At 40.1% G+C, this 20,677-nt stretch overlaps 1 protein-coding gene across 3 annotated transcripts in view; it reads right to left on the bottom strand.

The window, feature by feature from the left end:
• The window catches only part of DSCAM (DS cell adhesion molecule), a 434,764-nt gene that overhangs the window by 358,608 nt on the left and 55,479 nt on the right, over nt 1-20,677 (bottom strand). For all 3 annotated transcript variants that reach the window (XM_048290724.1, XM_048290735.1, XM_048290723.1), the window contains exons 2-3: nt 13,313-13,630; nt 8,548-8,694 (exon numbers count right to left, since the gene is read on the bottom strand). In XM_048290724.1, coding sequence (XP_048146681.1) covers nt 8,548-8,650 — 103 coding nt within the window. In that variant the 5' untranslated portion in view covers nt 8,651-8,694; nt 13,313-13,630. The remainder of the gene's footprint in view (nt 1-8,547; nt 8,695-13,312; nt 13,631-20,677) is intronic.

The following is a 20,677-nucleotide window of genomic DNA, read 5'->3' as shown; positions in this document are numbered from 1 at the left end:
AATTAAAACTGGACTCCTGACAGCGAGGGCAAACCAAATGAGCATCTGTATGACCATCTACATCTACCTAAAAAATCATGGATTTATCAACTTAGTAACACTGTGCTCCACAGTGATGTTAAACAAAACCATTTACCTGGTACAACACACAATAATAGAATATTCTGTTTCTGGGGTTTTTTCCAGATGTCACCTGTAGCTATCTCTTTGGATGTATTAAAAATAACCTAAAAATCACGGCTGGTGGCAGTTTTGCCATTCTGCTCCCCTCAGAGTGCAGCTAAGCCACGTCCACAGTCATAAAGGATTCCCAGTAGTGAGGCACACACTCATTAAAATGAATCTCATGCATCAATATTGTCCCCTCACATCAAAGCTGTCAGAGCTCGTTGGTGTTTGCTCAGGTTAGGCTGGGTTCTGATCGGAAACCTCAAGCACACAGTGCTTAATGTGGTCACCTACTTATCCACAGCTGCTCAGGAAGGTGACAAGATCACAAGCTACTGGCAGGGGAGATTTATAAGGAAGAAAACAATGCTACAATAGCTGTTTCAAAAAGCAAAAATGAAAATAAATCATAAAACCAGACCTAAAACCAGCACACTGATTCATCAAAGCATGTCCCTGCTCATAGAATTTTGATACCAAATCTGATAGCACTGAGCTTTGCTGTCTATAAAATGAGACACCACCCCCCTCCAAATCCCACAATCAAACCAAAGGGATGAAAATATTGCTTTAAGTATGCAAGAAAATATCTATGAACCAAAAACTGCCTGAAGAGTGGTAAACAAAGAGCAAAGATGAAATGGAAAAATGTTGAGTGAGCACCTGGGAAGGTTAGCAGTCAGCCTGCTCTTATTTCTCCTTTAACAAAGAGCTGGTAAACATCCAGTTCATTTAAATGCAGGCCATATTTATTTGAAGGCTTTGCAAGCCCCAGAGAGAATTAATATTACAGGAAGCGTGGGGGCTAGAAAAAGCTGGCCAGATGATAAAATGGGATTCACCTAGGTAAATGAAAGAAATTTCAAGCACATCTGGAGAGAGAATAATGTGACACAGATATTTCCAGTGAAAGACTAACTGTGTCGCTGGATTCAACCATGCTGAAAGAAACCTCTTCATGACTGGCAACATCAATAACAAGGTGGTAAAACAGAACAGTTTGGGCATCAGATTGGATAATGTTATGCATGGTCCAACAGAGCCTCAGGCCCATAGTAGAGATGTGATAAGTGCCCATATGTGTGTGTATATATATCTATATATCTATATATCTATATCTGTATACACAGACTGATGGAGAGGGAAAGAGAAGGAAATGCATAAACCATAAAAAAAAATAAATATTTGAAGCCTTTACCCAGAAGCAGACTTACAATCCCCTCTCTCTCTCTCTGTTTAATTCTCAAGAAGGCAAAAGCAATTCTAAAGGGGGCCCAAATCCAATCAAGTTTTTCACATGCTTTAATTTAAGTAGAGAGAAAATAAATTAAAGAGTTGAGCAAAAAAATTGAGAAAGAGGATTTGGGGGCTGTTGGGTTTGGGTTTTTTATTTTGGTTTGTTTCAAAGTGGGAATGATGGAAATGAAGGGCTATCCACAACTGAGCAGCAACAGAGGGAAAAGAAAAATTTTGATACACTTTTCTCCTAGGCACGCTTCATTACTGAAATGTCAAAGCCACTGCTACTATTTGTGAATCCCATTAGTATTAAAATTGCAGGATATGGTGAGACAGAGCAAAGTTTGACTTTCTGAAATTTAACCACCACAACACCCCACTCGAAGTTATTTTTTTCCTCCATGTCTTACAAACAGCCACCAATGTTCTCTGCCCTCAGACCAGCCAAAACGTCCAGTCATGCTGAGGAAAATCCACAAGTTCCCTCTACAGGAAAATACCAGTCTCTGTGATATTAAAGCTCCATTTCACTTTTCTGAATGATCAGAAACAACTCCTATGCTACAACCACATTGCTCATTTTCCTCTGTGCTATCAAAAAGTGATTCTGTGACGTGTGGCTCGGATGCTTTCCATCTTCATCCCTTCAAGTGACTCCCACAAGGCTGTTGAAATCCTTGCATCCAGTGTTACCAATACCATAATTTTAAAATTATTCACCTGATCAAAATACTCCAATATAATGGAATAGGAAGCAAACATGGAGCACAGAGTAGCCAGAGGAATAGTTTAGGTTGGAAATGACCTCTAAGATCATTGAGTCCAACCATTAACCCGTGTCCCTAAGTGCCACAACCACACAATACACACACGTATTTTTAGCACTTCCAGGGATGGCAATTCCACCACTTCCCTGAGCAGCCTGTTCTGACCACCCTTTCACTGAAGAAATTTTTCCCAATATCCAACCTAAACCTCCCCTGGCTCATCTTGAGGCCATTTCCTCTTGTCCTATTGCTTGTTACTTATAACTTCCTTCAGTGAACCACTTTAAATACGTGGCCTTGCTCAGGTAAAATTTTAGTTCTCAGTGAGACAGAGGAAAGTGTGAAAAATGTTTGCACAAGCAGGAAGTGCTAAGTTTTAACATCTCCACTTTCTGCTCTTATAAGACACTGTCCTCTTAAAAGAGCAGAGCTCTCAGGAAAAATGTGGAAAACTCGACATTTCTTAAATAATGCAGTAAATATTTTTTTCCTATGTCCCTCAGGAAAATAACCTTGCTGAAAGAGAAAGTGAGGAAGCAATATATTGTCTTTAGAGATGGGCAAGTGCACTTTACGTGTCTTTAGGAAGCCTGGAAAACACATTACTGTAACAGCAAACCTACAGCCTGACCTGAGCATGGCTGAAAGCTCCTCCCGTCAGATTTCCAGGGAGCCATCTTCATCTCCCTCCACCTGGAACCAGAAGAAATCTTGCATGTAGAGCATTCAGTGGCATAGGTTAAATGCAAGGTGAATGCTTGGGTTTTGGCAACTATGGTTAAGCATTGACATCAAAGCAGAGCAAGAAATATCATTGCTCATCTCTGCTAGACACGGCCTCAGTCAAATGGCTGGACTTAATCCCTGTGGTCACCAGCAATAATCTGATTCTGATCACAGGACCACTCTCCATAAAGAGAGTTTGGGGGTTTTTTGTGCTATGTACAAATCTCATGGCTGAAAAAACAGCTCTTTGCAAGCGGAGCCACTGCTATAATCTCCAAACCCCCCAGAGCCCAAAACTGCAGTGCTGTGTTTTAGATGTCACCACGTGATAACTCCTGGCAAACACTGACTGCTTACTGTCAACTACAGCAGTTCAGAAAAGCCCTTTGTGCAGAAAGAGATCCAAGAGCCCCTGAGCCTTTTAAAGACGAGACTTGAGGAACTGTGTGTAAATAAATAATGCAATTCATTACACCAAATGTAGGTCAGTGTACAGCAGTGACACTTCTCAAGCTGTGGTCCAGTGTGACTAATTTCTGGTTGATGGGTACTAGGCTGGCTGGAAGGTTCATCAGTTGTCACCAGCACGTCAGTCACAGCCCCTCAGGGAACCGTGTTCCATCCACGCTCACCCACCTTTCCTCAGAGCTGCTGTTCTTCCACTGCACACTCAAATATGCCCTTGTGCACAGTTGGTACTGTCTGTCTCACTGCTTTTCTACTTTTCTTTTTTTAAGCAGTCACAGTCCATGTATAAATCAGAGAGATTCTTGCATGTTGTGTCATTAGACAGAAAAATGGGAATTCAGAAAGGTCAGGGCACGAACCTCCTCATGATCCTGCTCTTGGCACTGTTCAGAAACACAGAAAAACTGAAAATCCCTTGCAGTTATCAGGATCAGGATCGGAGGCATTCATAACAGAAATACAGCGTGCACTGACAGACACAAGTTAATTCTTCAGTCTTTGTTTATATCCATTCTTCATTCTACTCTTCTCTCTTTGCTGCTCCCTTACCCTGACCTTCACTTCCAGTAATCCCTTTCTGCCCTCCTTCCCCTATAACCACACCCATTCTTTGCTCTCACTGGGACTAATTAAGGCATGAGTGGACTCTGCTCTGCGTTTTCACCTGGGCACAGCACAATCCGTGGTTATTTCCCCTTCCCTTCTAGCCCAGCTTCACCGCTCTGCGTGTGAAGAAGAAACAAGCCAAGCACTGGACTCCCCTCCACCTCACAGTTGCTCAACAGGAGCAGGAGCACAATCTGGGCTGTGGCTCTTTCCTATCATCCCTTGGGTTTATTATTTTGATTTTTTTATTATTATTTTTATTCTTTTTTTGGCTGTTATTTCAAAAAACATACTTTGCTGAGCTCTTTGGTCCTGCGGGGCTTAGGCTGCCCTCCATGGCTATAAGGTCAACACAAAGCCGACTCCAAAAGTCTCATTCTTTGGGAATGATTTGTGAAGGAAGGCAGGAAGAGGGAAAGGAAGTTTTATCTTTGAGCAAGCCATGTGCAGCTATCCATCAGATATTCTAGGATGATTCTAGGATTAACCCAATATTCTAGGCTGATTTAAGCTTTTATGTTTAGTGCCATCTAATGAAAACTCGTAGGATTTGGTTACGGGTACAAGAGAAAACTGCATAGCCTTGCTCCCCCTGTAATAATTCAAATTAATTTCAGACTCGGTTTCAAGTCAACTGACAATACAAAATTCTTCAGAAAAGAAGGATTTTAGGAAAAGGACCCTGTGGACGCAGCTGTAGAGCTTGGTACAGCAGTTACCTGCACTTTGTGAGCTCCTTGAGACTTTTCAGGGTTACCATCAGTCCTTCATTTTGCTGACACCTCAGAGCTTGTCAGACACCCCTGCAAAATTTGTTTGTTAAACAGCTGTACCCACTGGACAGGCTGAATATTCCAGCTCACAATTATTACTCAAAATGGAGCTTTCCAGTATGAAAAAATTTCTGTCTTTGTGTTTGAGGTCAGTGTTTTCTGTTCTTCCTCAAGATAGATTCATCCAAATAATTGGGTTTGCCTTGCAATAAAAACCTTTTTTCTTGCTACCTTGGCCCCTAGAGGACACCCAGTAAAAGCTTTTTGACCCTAGATTTTCTGTCACATCAAAAGAGAAAATGTAGGAACAAAAACCCCAATTCTGGAGCTGTCCCCTGACAGACAGACAAGCCCCTGCATACCTTTCCAGGCTGCAGCTGTCCTTGCATGTGGAAACTTCACAGAAATTGGTATTTCTGGCTCCAAACATGGGCACCTTCCCCTTTATTGAACATGGAGGCTGCTCTACTGGGATACTCCTTGGAAATGCTTTGGTAATAGGTCTTAATATGTTTCAACTCCCAATTACTTTACAATAACCTGGAGGCACAACATAAAACTGCAGCCAGGAAACAGAAGATGCTCTTGCCCAGCTATATTTATTACACTCTTCGATTACTGTGGACATCACTGAGCTCCCTGAAAACCAAATATACAGATATGCCCAGGATAGCACATTGTGTCAAGAGCAAAAACCTTGTAGAGTTTTAATCAAGGAACACTCTTCTTAAACACTCTTTCTAAAAAGGCAGGATATTTTTACCCTATAAAAGCTTTCCTTTGTTTTGGTTTTTTTTTTTTAATATTGCATTGCCATTAAAAAAAAAAGAAAAGAAAAAGAAAACTGACATCTACAACAGTAATTGCTGAAAAAAAGGATTCTGGTTCATCTCCCCATCTCTCTATCCTTGTAGTCAGAATGGGACTACAGATAGAAAAGTATATTAAATATTTACTTAAGGTTGTTGTTGGAAGAATTGCAGTGGGGTTTAAGTCCTACAAAAAAAGAGAAAAAAAGGCTTCTCTGGCTTCTGTTTGGAATTGTATCATCTCAGTAGAAATCAAAGAATCATGAAATGGTTTGGGTTGGAGGGGATCTTAAAGCCCTTCCAGTGCCACTCCTGCCATGGGCAGGGACACCTTCCACTGTCCCAGGCTGCTCCAAGCCCCATCCAACCTGGCCTCGGACACTGCCAGGGATCCAGGAACAGCCACAGCTTCTCTGGGAAATCTGTTTCAAGTCCTCACCAGCCTCACAGTAAAGAATTTCTCCCTAATACCCATCTGACCCTTCTCCACTTCAGTTTGGAGCCATTCCCCTCGTCCTGTCACTCCATCGCTTGGAAATTTTCTCTCCCCATCTTTCTTGTCGGCTTCCTTCAGAAAATATTCTCATCTCTATCCTCTCCCCCCCACACACTTTCTTTTTCTCTTTGCTTTTCTTACTTTTCAAATAAGTACGACCTTTTTTTCCCCACTAAAACCTTGTCCTTTTCAAACCACAATAATCCAAGTTTCTCTCTTTATATTCTTTCCTTTCAAAATAGAGGTTTCCCCTCAAGATGGCTCTCATTTTTGTTGATGATAATGAATAACCAATAAATCAGTTTCTTAGGAAAAAAAAGAAGAAAATAAATCAGAACTTGATATTTTTCAATACATAATGGTTTCCAACACTTTCCTGTGTGCAAGAGCAAAGAATCTGGTCTTGCACACTAAAAAAAATACAATAAATGGGGTTTTTTATAGCATCCGTTCTAATGAACAATGTTTTGTTTTCATTTAAATTCCCAACTGCAGAATTGAGTGATTATGAGATAATAAGAATTTTTTTTAAGTTTGTAATAGATTTTTAATGTTTGTAGCCTTGTCAACCACTGTCAGAGGGTACATTAAGGAAAAAAAAATTATTAGATTTAGATCCATATAGTTAAATGTTATTACACACTTGTATCCCCCCAAAGTTTGGAGTTAAAACCTATATAGGCTTATAAAAAATAGATTATCTGTAAGTGGCAGCTATGATGTTTTGAAGAATTGCCATATTTTTTCCCCTAAAGAAGAGATTACAGAGACCTGGGTGTCCTCTATTCCTGATTCCAGGGTGAAGGGCAGGATTGAGCCACTCTCAGATATCACAGGGGTACAAGGAACTAATGCTGAAGTAATTAAAAAACCAAATTGTGTCCTCTCAATCTACGTTTTCAGAGAAAATATGCACGTTTCCTTATAATACAGAATGAATAAACTTAAAAGAAATCAAGGTAGTTACCCATGAAGACATTCATTTTCTTTATTCCAGCCAATACTCACACATACAGATGTACATACACCGTGTAGCAGATTATTTTAAGACAAAGCAAAATAAACACATCCATCCACTGTTGTGCTAAATACTTCCAATCATAGTTTAGATAATCTTAAGCATAATTCTGTATCATTTTATACATAATAATGGAAAGCTTGTTTGCGCATTTAAATACAACTCTGACCTGTGTTGGCTGAAGTGCTGGTGAGTCCAACAACTCAGATATCACAGACCTCATCTGGGTGCAAATGCACCCAGTTGCAGTTGCTCAATGACAAAAAATTAGGATATTATCAAAATCCAAGAGCCCAATAAGGAAGTGAATTTACCAAGCTTAAACAGTGCACTAGCAACAGAGAACAACTGATCATCAATCACATGGCTGTTAAATATTTACCAAATCCCTAGAAAATTCTTTGAATTATAATTTTTGAAAAAAAATATTGCATGGTGACGTCAGGAATCAATAAAACATGGAGAGAAATTAAATCTATCATACAAGTCATATGGAGACATAGGTATTTCCATCAATGCCACAATTTGTCAGAAAATAAAGATTATTAATATACTGAGGAGGTGTACAAAAACATTTCCACACACCTGAGCATCATAAACAGAAACATATTCCTAAGCAGACTCTGCAGCAACATTTAACTCAAACTACTTTTTTCCATTCTGCACAGCCCTGGAACAATACATTTCCAATTTCTGCATGCATAAATCATTTGTATGTGTAACAACAGCTGCACCCTGCATTATATAGAATTCAGATATGTACTATACTGAAAATATTTCTCCTACCTATTTGTTCTGCCATGAATTTCTTACAATGTTTATGCTTTAAAATGTTAGATCTTCTTTGCCCAAATTCCCGAACAATGCCTCACATTTTCTCCCTCTGTCAGTAAATGGATTAATGCACATAACTGCTTTAGTACAGATTGTTTCACTTCAATATGTTCAGTTTATGGCAGTGCTTAAGCCTCCACTGTTATCTCTGAAGATATTTGGGATTAAAATGCTATGAAAGTATATATATTGATTACATACCTCATTTAAACATAACCAAACAAATTTAGACTCAGGATTTCTTCTAATCTGTGAGTAACATCACTACTAAAAATAATCACAACCCAGCACATGTTTATGACACTCAAATTTCTTTGGCATGCACGAGCTCTTTATCAAAGTTAAAATGCAAACCCACTGCCACAGCACCCGAAAGCTGGTTTTATGTCTGGTATAAAACAAAAAACATGTTATTTTCCCCTCAAGCAGGCTAGAAAAGCAGGGCTGTCTGAAGCCTTCATGTCACACACAGAGAGTCACAGGGATGCAGCAATGCTGAAGTGAGATACATTACTGGGAAGATGACATCTCACTCAGCTAGAATTGAACCAAAGTAAACATCAGGCATTTTGGGGGGAGGGGGGGGAAACCAGGAAACATCTCTGCCATTGCCAGCTGGAAAAAAAAAGCCATAAGAGCCTACCTGAGACAAGCGAGACTGTGTCTTTCTCCCATGAGACAACAGTGATGTATGCCTCCACAGAGGAGGGGATAATGCACTTGAACACTGCTACATTGCCTCTCATGGCTTTCTGGTCCTCCACACGGACTGTATAGGGTTCCCGTAAAACTGCAGGGACAAGAGGAGGGTTTGGTAAATAAACTGCAGCCCCACATCTCACCCACTTCCTCGGTCAGCCTCACAAAGTGCCCCCCAGAATCAGGCTGTGAGCTCTTATCTCAGTGAATGACACTCATTTACAAGGCTGATTGTGAGTTGATGTGAAAGCATTCCCAGACCTTTTTGTTTCCTCAAAATCTGCATCTCTTACTCTGTGTTCTTTCCTCACCTAATTCTGGGAGGCTCAGATAAGGACTGCAGAGTTATGTGGGTAAATGGTGTTATGTTTTATGTTCCTTGTCTGCTTTCCCCAGCCGCATTTCCCTTCACAAAGGGTTTTCTGCTCATCAAAGGGCAGAGGGGTAAATGCAGGTGCTGTGTGTGAATTAGACATCCAGAGCGGAGAAGAGAAGGTCAGTGTCATTTAGGATTTTGAAGAAGTGAGAACTGAAGGAGAAAATCGATAGAGGTGACAGAGAGAGAAAAAGAAATGTGTGTCAGGAGCACAGAGGAATGGGAGTAAGTAAGAGGAGAGATACATTTGATTGACCAGCCCTGAAAGAAATCAGTTAATGGTAAAAAAACCCAGAAACAAAGCCACAATTGTATTAAACAAAAACACGTTATAATAAAACCCAACATGATTCAAAAAATGTTTAGAATCGGAAAATTATTTGTCTTGAGTCTGAAAGAATTAATTTAATGGACAAAGAGAAAAAAGAACAACTGGATGGACAAGGAGGATAAAAGCACAACTGGAGAAATCCTTCTAACCAAATTAATATTGCTGGGGTGAGATGAAGTTGCAATGGGTAGGAGAATGGAAAGAAGGGAAATCTTGAAATAATCCCATGGAGAGCGAGGGATGAGCATTTCTGTGAGCAAGAGTTCATGGAGAAGGTGGCAGAGCAGAGAAGAAAGAGATGTTGTCTTCTACAGCAAATGAATGGGTGAGACAGGACAGACAAGCACAACAAAGACTCTCCACGGGACCACAAGGTCAAGGTGCAAAAAAAAGGAATCACCACAGCCAAAAGAAACCATTCCAATGAGAACAGGGATGAATACACTGGAAATTTCTGTGTGTCTGAGACATGCACCTGCCTGAGGGTAAAAGTTACTGGGAAGAATGACCCCAGTGGAGCAGCAATGCTGAGCTGCCACATAACAGGGACATTTCTTGCCCACATTTCCTGTCCACAAACACAGAGCAAGCTCATTTACACATACATTTAACCCCACTGATTCCAGTTGAAAATTCAGTAACTTCTTTTCCCAGTTTACAAAAGTGTTTCTACACATCAGGAGCACTTCAATTTCTAAGTATCTGCCCCACTTAGGGTGTATTTCAAGAAATAAAAGGCAGAATAATGAAATGTAACCAGTCTTCAAAGTGCAATCAGCATCAGCTTTTCAGGTCCTTTGTTACCGCTGCAAAAAGGAAGACTGAAGTTCTCTATCCCAAACATTGCTATAACAATATAACTTTTAGAACCCCTAACCAAAAATATATAATTAAATATATAATTAATATAATTAATATAATTAATATATATTATTAATTAATATATAATTAATATATATATAAATATATAATTAAAAATTAAATATCTTTTTTAAAAGGAAAGAAAAAAAATCCATATTCTATTACAAGATAGACAATAATAGTTTTTAAAAAGTCAATAATTTATTTCCAATCAAGGGCTAGACTTCTTAACCCTGTCATGAGTCTTAAAGTGATCTATAAGCACCTTTAATGCAGTGACTTTACAGCATTGGCTGCCCTGTGGTGAAGCAGCTCCCTAACCTTGTTCTACACCCAGGGAATGGCACATAGATCATCTTAATGAGGCTGACTTGTGTCCAAAGCTCCTGCTCCAGCTCTCATTCCCAGGAAAGGCCTGTTTAGCAGCAATATCCCAACATACTGCCAAAGGTATTTGTACTTTTTAGATCACTTGGCCACTCTGAAAATCTGCCCAGCTGATGATGTCAATAGAATCCAACACGGAAACCACACAGGGCACAAAAACCTGGAAAGAGGTTTATTCATTTCCTTGTTTAAAAGAATTTACATTATTGTGATTTACGAGGTCCCTCAGCTATATCCAGGTCATAGTTTTGACAGTTTCCATGAATAAATTGCTGATTTTTACTTTTCCTATATATTTTTTTTTAAAATCCCAAGTCCCCAGGTCATTAATTTATATGAGAATGTCAGCCTTTGCTACAAAAAACCCCCCATATTCTTCATTGCCATGACAGCACAGGAGAGCTTGAAGATAAAATGGAGACCTTTACTTCCATGTGGGACTGGCATGGAAGAGGATTAGGTTTGGATGTCCAGGTGTGGGGGTTATGATGTCTGGGGGGAGTTTGGGAATCTTTGTTGCACTATAGGTAAAATTACATGCAAAAGCACAATTACAATTATCTGTGAGCGGGAATTTTTGTATCTGCTGCCCATATTCCTGGGAAAAGAGGCAGATGAGCTCCAGACTTTCTCAAGCTGACTTTGAGAATGGGCAGAGCCATTTGTGCTATGACTAGATGATCCACTGATTTCTTCTGCATTCTTAGGAAACCAATTGCTGTTGGAGTGCGCTGGAAGGAGGAAATTAGAAAAGACCCCCCAAAATCATGTTAATTGGTGCCAGTCTGAAATATTGTTCAGATTTCACATGAACAGAACTAATTTGTAAGCACCATGTAAAGAAATGAAGTTCCTAATTTCAAATTTGAGCAACACATTTATCATCAGGGTTTATCATCTGAGCATAAAATACACTTCACTGCCATGCACAGAGGATTCTCCAAGTTGTGTTTTCCTGTGATTGAGGGTTTACACAAACCCTTGGAAAAGATGCTCACTAGTAGCTGTGGTCTGCCATCACACACAGTGACAGCTCTGACACACAGCATCAGCTCATGGCAAGGAAGGGGACTCGTGTAGCTCATTATCCAAACCTCAGATTAACTGAGAAATTGAGTCAAATGGAGAAATGAGTGGAAACAGGGTAAAAAGTTAAAAAAAGAAAAGAAAAGAGGTAAAGAGGGCATTTCTGACTTGGCAAAAAAAGGAGTTGTTAACTTATGAGCCAAGCAGCTACACTACCAACTGCAAAGCCCTTTTTTAAGGCCTTTTTTCTATTTGGAGCGTTTATTTCTCAAGCAGAGGGAGAAGTCTTGTTTTGGAGTTCCATGGATGAATGTTTTACACCTAAAGGAACACCAGTTCAGAGACTTAGCCAGAAACACTGCAAGTTTTAGCCTCCTTTGTATCACCACAGTAGTTTATCTAAGAAATGTAAAAGTTGGAAAGTAATACCGGGAAAGAATACTACCCAAAAGGTGCTCAAAATGGAAACACATTAACAAATCCAGAAAAAGCAAAAATAAATACTATGTTCTCTCTAAATATAATTCTACCAGACAACTTGCCCACAAATCCATGAAAGTAAAGCCAAAATCTCAAATAACAGCACCGAGTTTCAAACAAAGTTGGTTACGATGTGTTCACATGAATCTTTGATTTTCAAGCTTTTTTTTTTATGGACAACTAAATATTTTCATAAGACTCATAGACCATCATAGAACTCCCCTTATATGTAACATGATAACTTCTGCTAGATGCTTCTTGTGCAAGAAAACCCACTTTTCTAGACTAAAATTTTAATGAGACATGAATTTTGTGGAAACCTGGTTTTTATTCTTGCCTCCCAGCTGCCTACAAATTACAAACCTCTGAATGTTAACTAATTGTTAAGAAGAAGAGAATACATTTTATCATTTAAAAAGAAAGTCACAGGCAAATCTACTTGTTAACTGTTCACAGTTTTCCCTGTGAAACTCCTGTGAAGACAAATCTCCAGAGGAAGGGTTGTTCTCTCCTGAGAAAAGCCAAGCATAGCTCCACTAACAATAAAGAGCTTCCAAGGATTTGCATTTGCCAAAGGTCAGCTTCCAGACTACTTTTTGTTTGTTTGTTTGAATATCTTAATTAACTGAAGCGGGTAGACCAAAATCTTCAAAAACTGTGCAATCATGTGTTTGTGTGTTGTAACAAAAGGCCTGATTTTGATCCCTCTGTAATTCCTCACTGGCTGGCCCAGCCAGTACAGAAAACAGATGCAAAACCATTCTGCTCATTTGCATACTTTAGCTTAAAGAGAAAGCACTACCCGTGGACGCACATGAGCTGCTGAATAATTGCAGGGGACACAAATTTCTCTCACAACAAATCACAAGTGACCACAAGCAAAGGAGGAGAGGTGTGATTTTAGGCCAGACATTCCTCTTCTCTTCCAGCCCATGTACAAAAGCTGTCTTTTTATCACACAGCTCTTTAATGGGCAAGCTTGGTCTGATTATTGATTTCATTATCAGTTCGTTTCTCCTTACATTTGTGCTCAATTGATCTTTGGAAAACTAGCTTTTCACCACCAAAAATAATTCGAACTGAGGAGGAGAGAAGGGAAAAATTCACCATATTACTTAATACTGTTAAGAGTTCAGAGGTTACACTTCTGGCTAATCTCCCTTGATTTATATCCGCTGCTACTCTTTGAAACACCCACATTCCCTCCCTCCTCAATCCCATCTGGACCCAACAAAAGCCTCTACTCACCAGCCTTAATGTGAACATCCTGACTCCTGATTTTCCCTGAAGGATTTTCAGCTGTGCAATAGTAAGTGTTATCATGGATTAAGTTATTAAAGCTTGAAGGAGGGAAGGGGAAAATTTGGAGAGTGCCATTGGGGTGGACGTGGCGGATCCCTGGGACATCGTAGATCTCCTCGCCCGTCGCTAGGTACCATCTGAGCGTCACCGGGGGGATCCCTGCTGCTGGACAGGGTACCAGTGTCCCTGTGGTGCTAGCAAACACTACCTCTTGCAGAGATGCATTGACAAAATAGAGACTGGCGTGTAGCTCTTCACTGAAAACTGCAAGACAAAAAGAAAAAAGAACAGACCTTGAAAACCTGAGAAATTTCAGCCGCGCGCAAAACAGTTCAACACCGCCACCAAATCAAACGCGACGCCCAGGGAAGGTAATCAAAGCATCTGGATGCTAATGTCAGCTCTAATAAAATGCTTCTTGTTTTCAAAGAAAATATCACCAGGTTAAACACAGTAAGTGGTTTACACCCAAAAGTAAAATGAGAAACCCCTTTCGGTGTAAACGGATACAGACGCGCTCACTTCTGCACTTGCTGAGGCAGCACTCTTCGTACAGCCTGCAAAGATCTATCAGTAATCTGCCTTTATGAAATTTCCAGTGACTAAATTTCTGCCTGGAACACAGGCAGTTTCTGTTAGCATCCCTAAATTTATTTTTACAGTCTTTCCATGGCAAAAATAATTTATAAAGTAATAAAAAGAACTGAGCAAACACTGAAAAAATTCCCCATGACTCCTTAACAGTAATACATATCTATACTTAATACAGATACAGCTTAATAACTGCTTTATATCATTGGTCAGGTCTTTCTAGCAAAGACCTATAAACCTAGGTGCCTATGAAAATCTTGGTTTTGTCATCCATGTGACTACAGGCCCACTCGCAACCTTAAACTGAAGATTCTGTATCACTGGAAAGAGTCAGTATTAGTCAGACTTCTGCCATGGGCTGTTGAGCTCACACTGGAGGGATTGAAGACTCCAGGTGGTTTAAAGGTTCCCCAACATTTCCTCTAAAGTACCTTCCTGACCTGCTCTGTTGGAGAGCTGATAAGCATAACACATGATTTTTGTTTTCCAATAAATGGTAGGATATCTTCCAACACCGCCAATCCGCTTTGTATTTGCATATAGTGCTCACTTGTAAAAAAAAAAAACTTCCCAGTTGTGCTTGACACAAACACAGAGACTTGGATGTCTCATTATGTCTTGAAAGCAGTAGATTCTGACAGGATTTTCTAAAGCAAGGCATGTAAGGGGTCAGTTTTTGAAAAGGTGACCATAGTGGAGGAGATCCCAGTGAGCAGTGATGAGACAGATTTCAGGGTAGCCTTCATTTGCACAAGATGGATTCTATCAACCTGCAGAAAGAACTTGCAATCCCAATGTTAAGCCATGAAGTGCCTCATCTACCTCTGCCACTGCATCTTATGGTAGTTTGGAGCACAAAATAGATTCTTTTTTCCTTCTCTCTTTTGGTATCTTGCAAAGATACAGGGTGGGAAGATGTTCATTCTAAATATCATTAGGAGTGAAAAAGAAGAGAGCAAAACTGGCTCTGGAAATCCCTGGAAATTGAAAAAGAGAGGCCCTCCCCAATTGAGAAAGATGTCTGGCATGCAGGAGACAGAGATAAATGAGCGACACAGAGAAGGTTGAAAGGCACTTGGAGATTTTGAAAGGAGAAATTTCAACACTGGAGCTGAGCTCCTGCATTTAGATGAGGCAGGTGCCAGCACAAAGTCCCTTGCAAAAAAAGTTCTACCTAGTTGGTGCAATCCCAAGAGGAATTCGGGCATCTGGAAAGCAAAAATAGGCACAATAAGACTAAGCACAGGAAGAAGCTGAATCCTCATTCAGAAGGACTGAATAAGATGGTGCCACTTTTACATAATCACATTTCTAATTATAGTTGTACTTTGAAGCAGAGAACAGTATTGTTGGTAACATAATAGAGAACTGGAAAAAAACCCCCAACAATTTGGCATTGTTCATCTGCTGTACAAGCTTTTCTCTACAATACAAATGAAACAATCAACAGGGCATTTAAATTTCCATTGGCCAACAAGACATTCACGTAGAAGTAATAAACACAGTTCACATTTGCCAGCTTTTATTATGCTGTGATGCTTCTTAGCAGATATTCAAGCAAAACCAGTAGATTTCCTGGCCAAGAACAAAGAGGTAAATACCAAATTACAAATGCCATAAAAATAGAGAATATCAGGATCTCTGTTTGACACTTCCATAGAATCTAACTTCCCAGTCAAATGCAGCACAGCTGAACTGGAGACTCATCCTAGCAGCACATAACAATGAATTTTTCCAGCTGCTTTGTATCCCCTGTAGAAGCTTTCACTACTTTTGACAAACTTTCCATCCATCAGCCTGTACAATAGTGCTTCATTTTAAACCAGCATCTGCTACGCATTCATCTTAATGGCAGCCACAAACACACCAAGATCCCTGGAAAATAATCATAGTGCTGTAATGCACACACTTATACACAATGCTGAGAGCCCAGATGCTTTTTGTGGTGGAATTCACAGCGTAAGCTACGTGGAGACATCCAATGACAAAAATGGGATTTCAGAAGCTCTTATTAAAAACGTATTTCTTTTCAACATTCCATAGGAAGAAAAGGATTAGCTGAATGACAGAACAAGCGATTTATTGAAACCTAATTGAAACTGAAACAAGTCAAAGAAGATGTGTAATTAATTATATGTTACTTAACGATAGAAAAGGATCCAACTAAACACTGTATTTTTGAGACAGCAGAAGCAACTCAGACTAAGAGTGGCAAGGGATAGTGGTAGGGGAAACAGATGAAAGTCATGGAAATAAAACAGCAAAGATAAATACCTGAAGAATGGAAAAAAAAACAAAAAACAAGGCAATCATAGAAGAGAAACTAATATCCAAGGCAGAACTGAAAACTCTTGCAGCTGAGTGACTGCACTTGGCCTGGACAGAGATTACATCGGTTCACAGTGAAAGGGAAGAAAAGGAAAAGATTCCTCCTGAATAGGGGTTATTTATTACTAAACCAATAATTCTTGAGGGAAACAAGAGGAAGGCTGCACCTCAGCAGCACTCAGGCACCCCAGCTGGAATGAAAAGATGACGAACAATCTACACCTGCAAGTACTTCGGGGCAAGAAGGCAGAGATTTGTGTCCTCGGCTGAGTAGTTAAAGGAGCACATCAACAGTTTATCAGATCAAAGGACAAGAAGCACTTCTGGATTCTCAGGCTCAATAGATACCAGGATCTCACTCATACAAGAAAGGGAAGAGAGGGAGCTGGGAGGGAAAAATAGAGGAGAGAGGGAGGGAGACAGGAGGTGGATAAATTTTTAGCATGTTCAATCAACATTCCTTACTCTCAACTGCTTGAAGTGATAAGGGGAACTGACAAAGCATTATAGCCGAGGAAATTTCTCCTGATTTTCAGAGGAGACAATGCTGCCAAGCTGTGCTTAGCAAAGTGCTGAGTATGTCAGCCAGATCCAAAACTTCTGTTGGCACTTGAGAGATCTCTTGTCAACTAAACTGATTCTTTACAACAAGCTGGTCAGTGGGGCTGTGAGCTGATCTCCCTCAGCGAGAGAGACTGAGCACTGTGAGCCAGGCTGGGCAGATGTAACCAGGATGGACACACAGGTATGAAGACCTAGGCTGGGTTTGGCATTTCCAACATCTGTAGCTATTGGCACAGCTAAGAATTGAGTCATTTTTTGTTTTTACAGAGGTGATGTTTTCTCCCTTCAGGCAGGTCACTCCTCCAGGTCTCCAGCTCCTACATGTGTGCATGCTGAGCACTTGAAGGTCTTCTTTAAGGACCTAGCCAATACCTCTTGTGATATTCCTGCTTGTGAGGGTGGGATTTGTCAAGGCTTCACAAGGCAAACCAGTCTGAAACTGCTGTTTCTCAGTGCTCCTTTTTACTGGGCAGAAGGGGGTGTCACTAAGGTGAGAAAGAAGATCCTACATTTAAATTACACTACTGGATCTAGATTGGGCCTGCCCCATGTGGGATCCTGTGACAAGGAGGGATCAGCACCAACAGAGATGAGAGAAGAAATGCAAAAGCAAACCATGAAACCATCTGTCGTCTTCCCTTCCTCCACCTTGTCTCCCCTTCAGATTGCTTCACCTGCAAGAACCTTTACCCTAAAGATGCCAAAAGTGAAAACTTTCATGGAGTTTGCATGGAATAAAAGAAAATTTTGTGTCTGTTCAACCTGGTGCCAGAATACAATGCAGACAGAGGCTTGGTGCTGTACATAATTCCTTTTCATCATGTGCTCTTTCATCTTTTAGTAAGTTTAAATAACACCTCTGTGATTTTGAAATTATCTTTTTGGGCCTCATGTTCTTTCAAAGCCCTCTTCCCATATTCTGCAATTAAAGCCCCAGTTTTCTCTTCAGTTCTTGAAAGAACTGAAATATTTTTGGGCAAGAGACCAGTCAGCACGCTCAAAAATATTAATAAAATGTCTCTGAACAATTAATTGATACTTATGTTTAATTCACCTTCCCTGCACTTTTCAAGGGCTAAATGCTGTTCCTGTAATGCCTTTGCAAGTGGAAAGTTTGGTCTTAAATGAATAACAATTTCAAACTAAGGGAAAAATTAGTTCTCATCCATTTGATTAATCAAATGGAAATGAAATATTCATATAGATAAATTAAAAGATATGAATCAAAGTGAAAATCTGGAGCCAAGAGACCACTGAGATTATTTAGATTAAAAAAAAATCAAAGCAGAAAAGATAAATTATGTAATTAAGCAGTTGACTGCACTCCTGCACTACAGCAGGTTTATAGAAACAGCCTGAACTATGTTACAGTGGAACTTCAGGTGTACAACAGCCTTGGACATCAATGTTCCTTCTCCTTTTCTCCTCCATGATGTTGTGATTAATGAACTGGGCAACAATCAAGTATTTCCTTCAGATTTATTGGATTGTGTTAGGTACCACCTTAAAATGTAATAATTTCTCACTTTTAAATACAGCTGCCTGTACACAAGAAACATAGAAGCAAACCCAAGGAATATAATAAGAAGTGAAAAAGAAAAAAAAATAAAAGGAAAAGAAAGGAAAGAAAGGACAGTATTTAATAAAGTCTAGGCTCCTAGTGCTGAACTTGGAATGGCAGACACCTGGGACTGCTTTGTACCATGATGGGACAACACATTCCAGAAAAAAACGACATTTGGAAAATTCTTTGCACACAGACACAAAACAGGATGAGCCACATTTCCTTAAGCAGTTTAAGGATGAAGAACCTGTGTATTCTTAGCAGCTCATCAAGCTCTAATCGAAGTTTAAGAAAAATAAGAAAATATTAATATCCTGTCTGCCTTCTGGAAGAAGCCTTTTTCTAGAAGACCTCAGCCATTATTTCTTGGGTAGTGTCATACATGAAATCCCTATATGTGCTTGGTCTTTGCATATTAAGTGCTTTATTAATTAATTTAACCCATCAGCCCAGGTACAAAAATCCAGTTCCATTATCAGTGTTTTCAATTGTTCAAAGTAGTTTATTTAAGAGAGTTGCACCCTTCCCAGTTAAAAATTACCAACTTGCTTTCAAACTTCAAACCACCGGTACCCCGTAAGAGTTACCTTTCCTGTGTTTACTGTATACTTTTACAAGTGTTTTGAGATGTGTTGGATGTATTTTAATACTTTTTTTAGGTGTTTTTACTTGCATTTGGTTCCAAGGCCAAAAAAACCCCAGTTCTAACAGCCAGCAGCTATTTTTAGCCCATAGCCGTTGCCCTGGGGGCAAGCTCCGTGGCAACCTGGGTTTTGGTGGGGGCATTTTAGCTCTCTTGTCTCAACTAGTACCACCCCTCTGGCAGCAATGAGCCATTGGTGGACGGAGATGATCCATCAAAGGGAAAGCACCAATCGCTTTGGACCGAAGGGGCGGGCTGTGGGCAGGCTGTGGGCGGAGCAAAGACACTATAAAAATAACGAGGCAGAGAGGCGGGGCCTCTTTCCTCTCTCGCTCTCTGCAGGTTGGCTGTGGGGGATGCCAGTGCTGGGTGTTAAAAGCCTACTCCTATTAAGGAGCCTTTAATATTTTTTTCCTGACTTTAGACCAGCTAAAAGTCAGCCCAGCACTGCAAGTTCTTTTTCTCTACTTGAGGTCTAGTGCTGTCTCAGCCAAAAGATCTCAAATCCCTGCACTCCTGGGGCATACCATCTACTGAGCCATAGGATCCCAAATTTTTATATTTTTCTAATTTCTGTAATTTTTCAATTTTTCTGTTTTCAATAAATTAATCTTTTTAAGAGTTGTCTCATTTTTCACAGGTAGGAGAGCAGTTTTTTGAGCCCTCTCCACAGGTAATGTAGGAGAAACACAGCCTGAGCTCAGCTGAGACCCTGCTTTGATGGGGCAAATCTCTCACTTCACTCAGCCCATCATCTCCTGCAGGCAGAGAGAGATTAGGACAACTTTCCAACTCTCTTGGATATCTCAGTTACTTGGAGAAGTTTAGCACAGGTGCCCCAATATTTTTAGCTGCTGGGTGATGTTTGCTGTCTACATTTATAGACCCCTGTACTGTGAGTTCAGCCTGTCTGGCTCATGCATGAGCCTAAAAGCATCACAGCCTTTGCCTGTCCTTACACCAGCAATTCCTAAATGCATCTCTATGCTACAGAAAATTCAAAAACAGGGTGGGGTTTTTTTGTTGATTTTCTTTTGTTTTGGTGCAGGAGGTGGTACGTAAAAAGCAATAGCAGAATCAGAGCAAAAAATGACAAAGATCATAGAATATCCTGAGTTGGAAGGGACCCACAAGGATCATCAAGTCCAACTCCTGGTCCTGCACAGGATCATTCCCAAGAGTCACACCAGATGTTCCCTTTCACCCCCAAAAGAGGGCAGGGAAGAGAGTTATTAAAGAGATTATTTGGCAAAATGGAAGAAAAAGGTAACAAGACAGGTGGAAGTCAGAAGGATGTTAAGACTCAAGGAACTCCCCAGGATCTCCTATCTCTTGAACGATCTGTTATCAGCCAGACAGCTCTGTTTTCACTGGCCTCAAATCAGAGTAAAAGCAAGCAAGAAAACACCGTTGTCACCACAGTCATTAAAAAGATATGGCTGTGAGGTAGAGACCTAAAGAGAACAAAAGACCCAATTATAGCAAAACAATTGAGAAAATTATAAAACAGAGAATGTAAGCCTCGTTTTTCATGTGGTCAGTGAAAAATACTGAAATCCTCCGTAACAGAGGAAAATAAAATATTGATTTTTCACTGCAAAGACAAATATCTTTTAAGGCA

The sequence above is a fragment of the Corvus hawaiiensis genome, chromosome 2 (genome assembly GCF_020740725.1).
Source record: "Corvus hawaiiensis isolate bCorHaw1 chromosome 2, bCorHaw1.pri.cur, whole genome shotgun sequence".
Classification (NCBI taxonomy): domain Eukaryota; kingdom Metazoa; phylum Chordata; class Aves; order Passeriformes; family Corvidae; genus Corvus; species Corvus hawaiiensis.
This window is presented reverse-complemented; position numbering and strand designations above follow the sequence as displayed.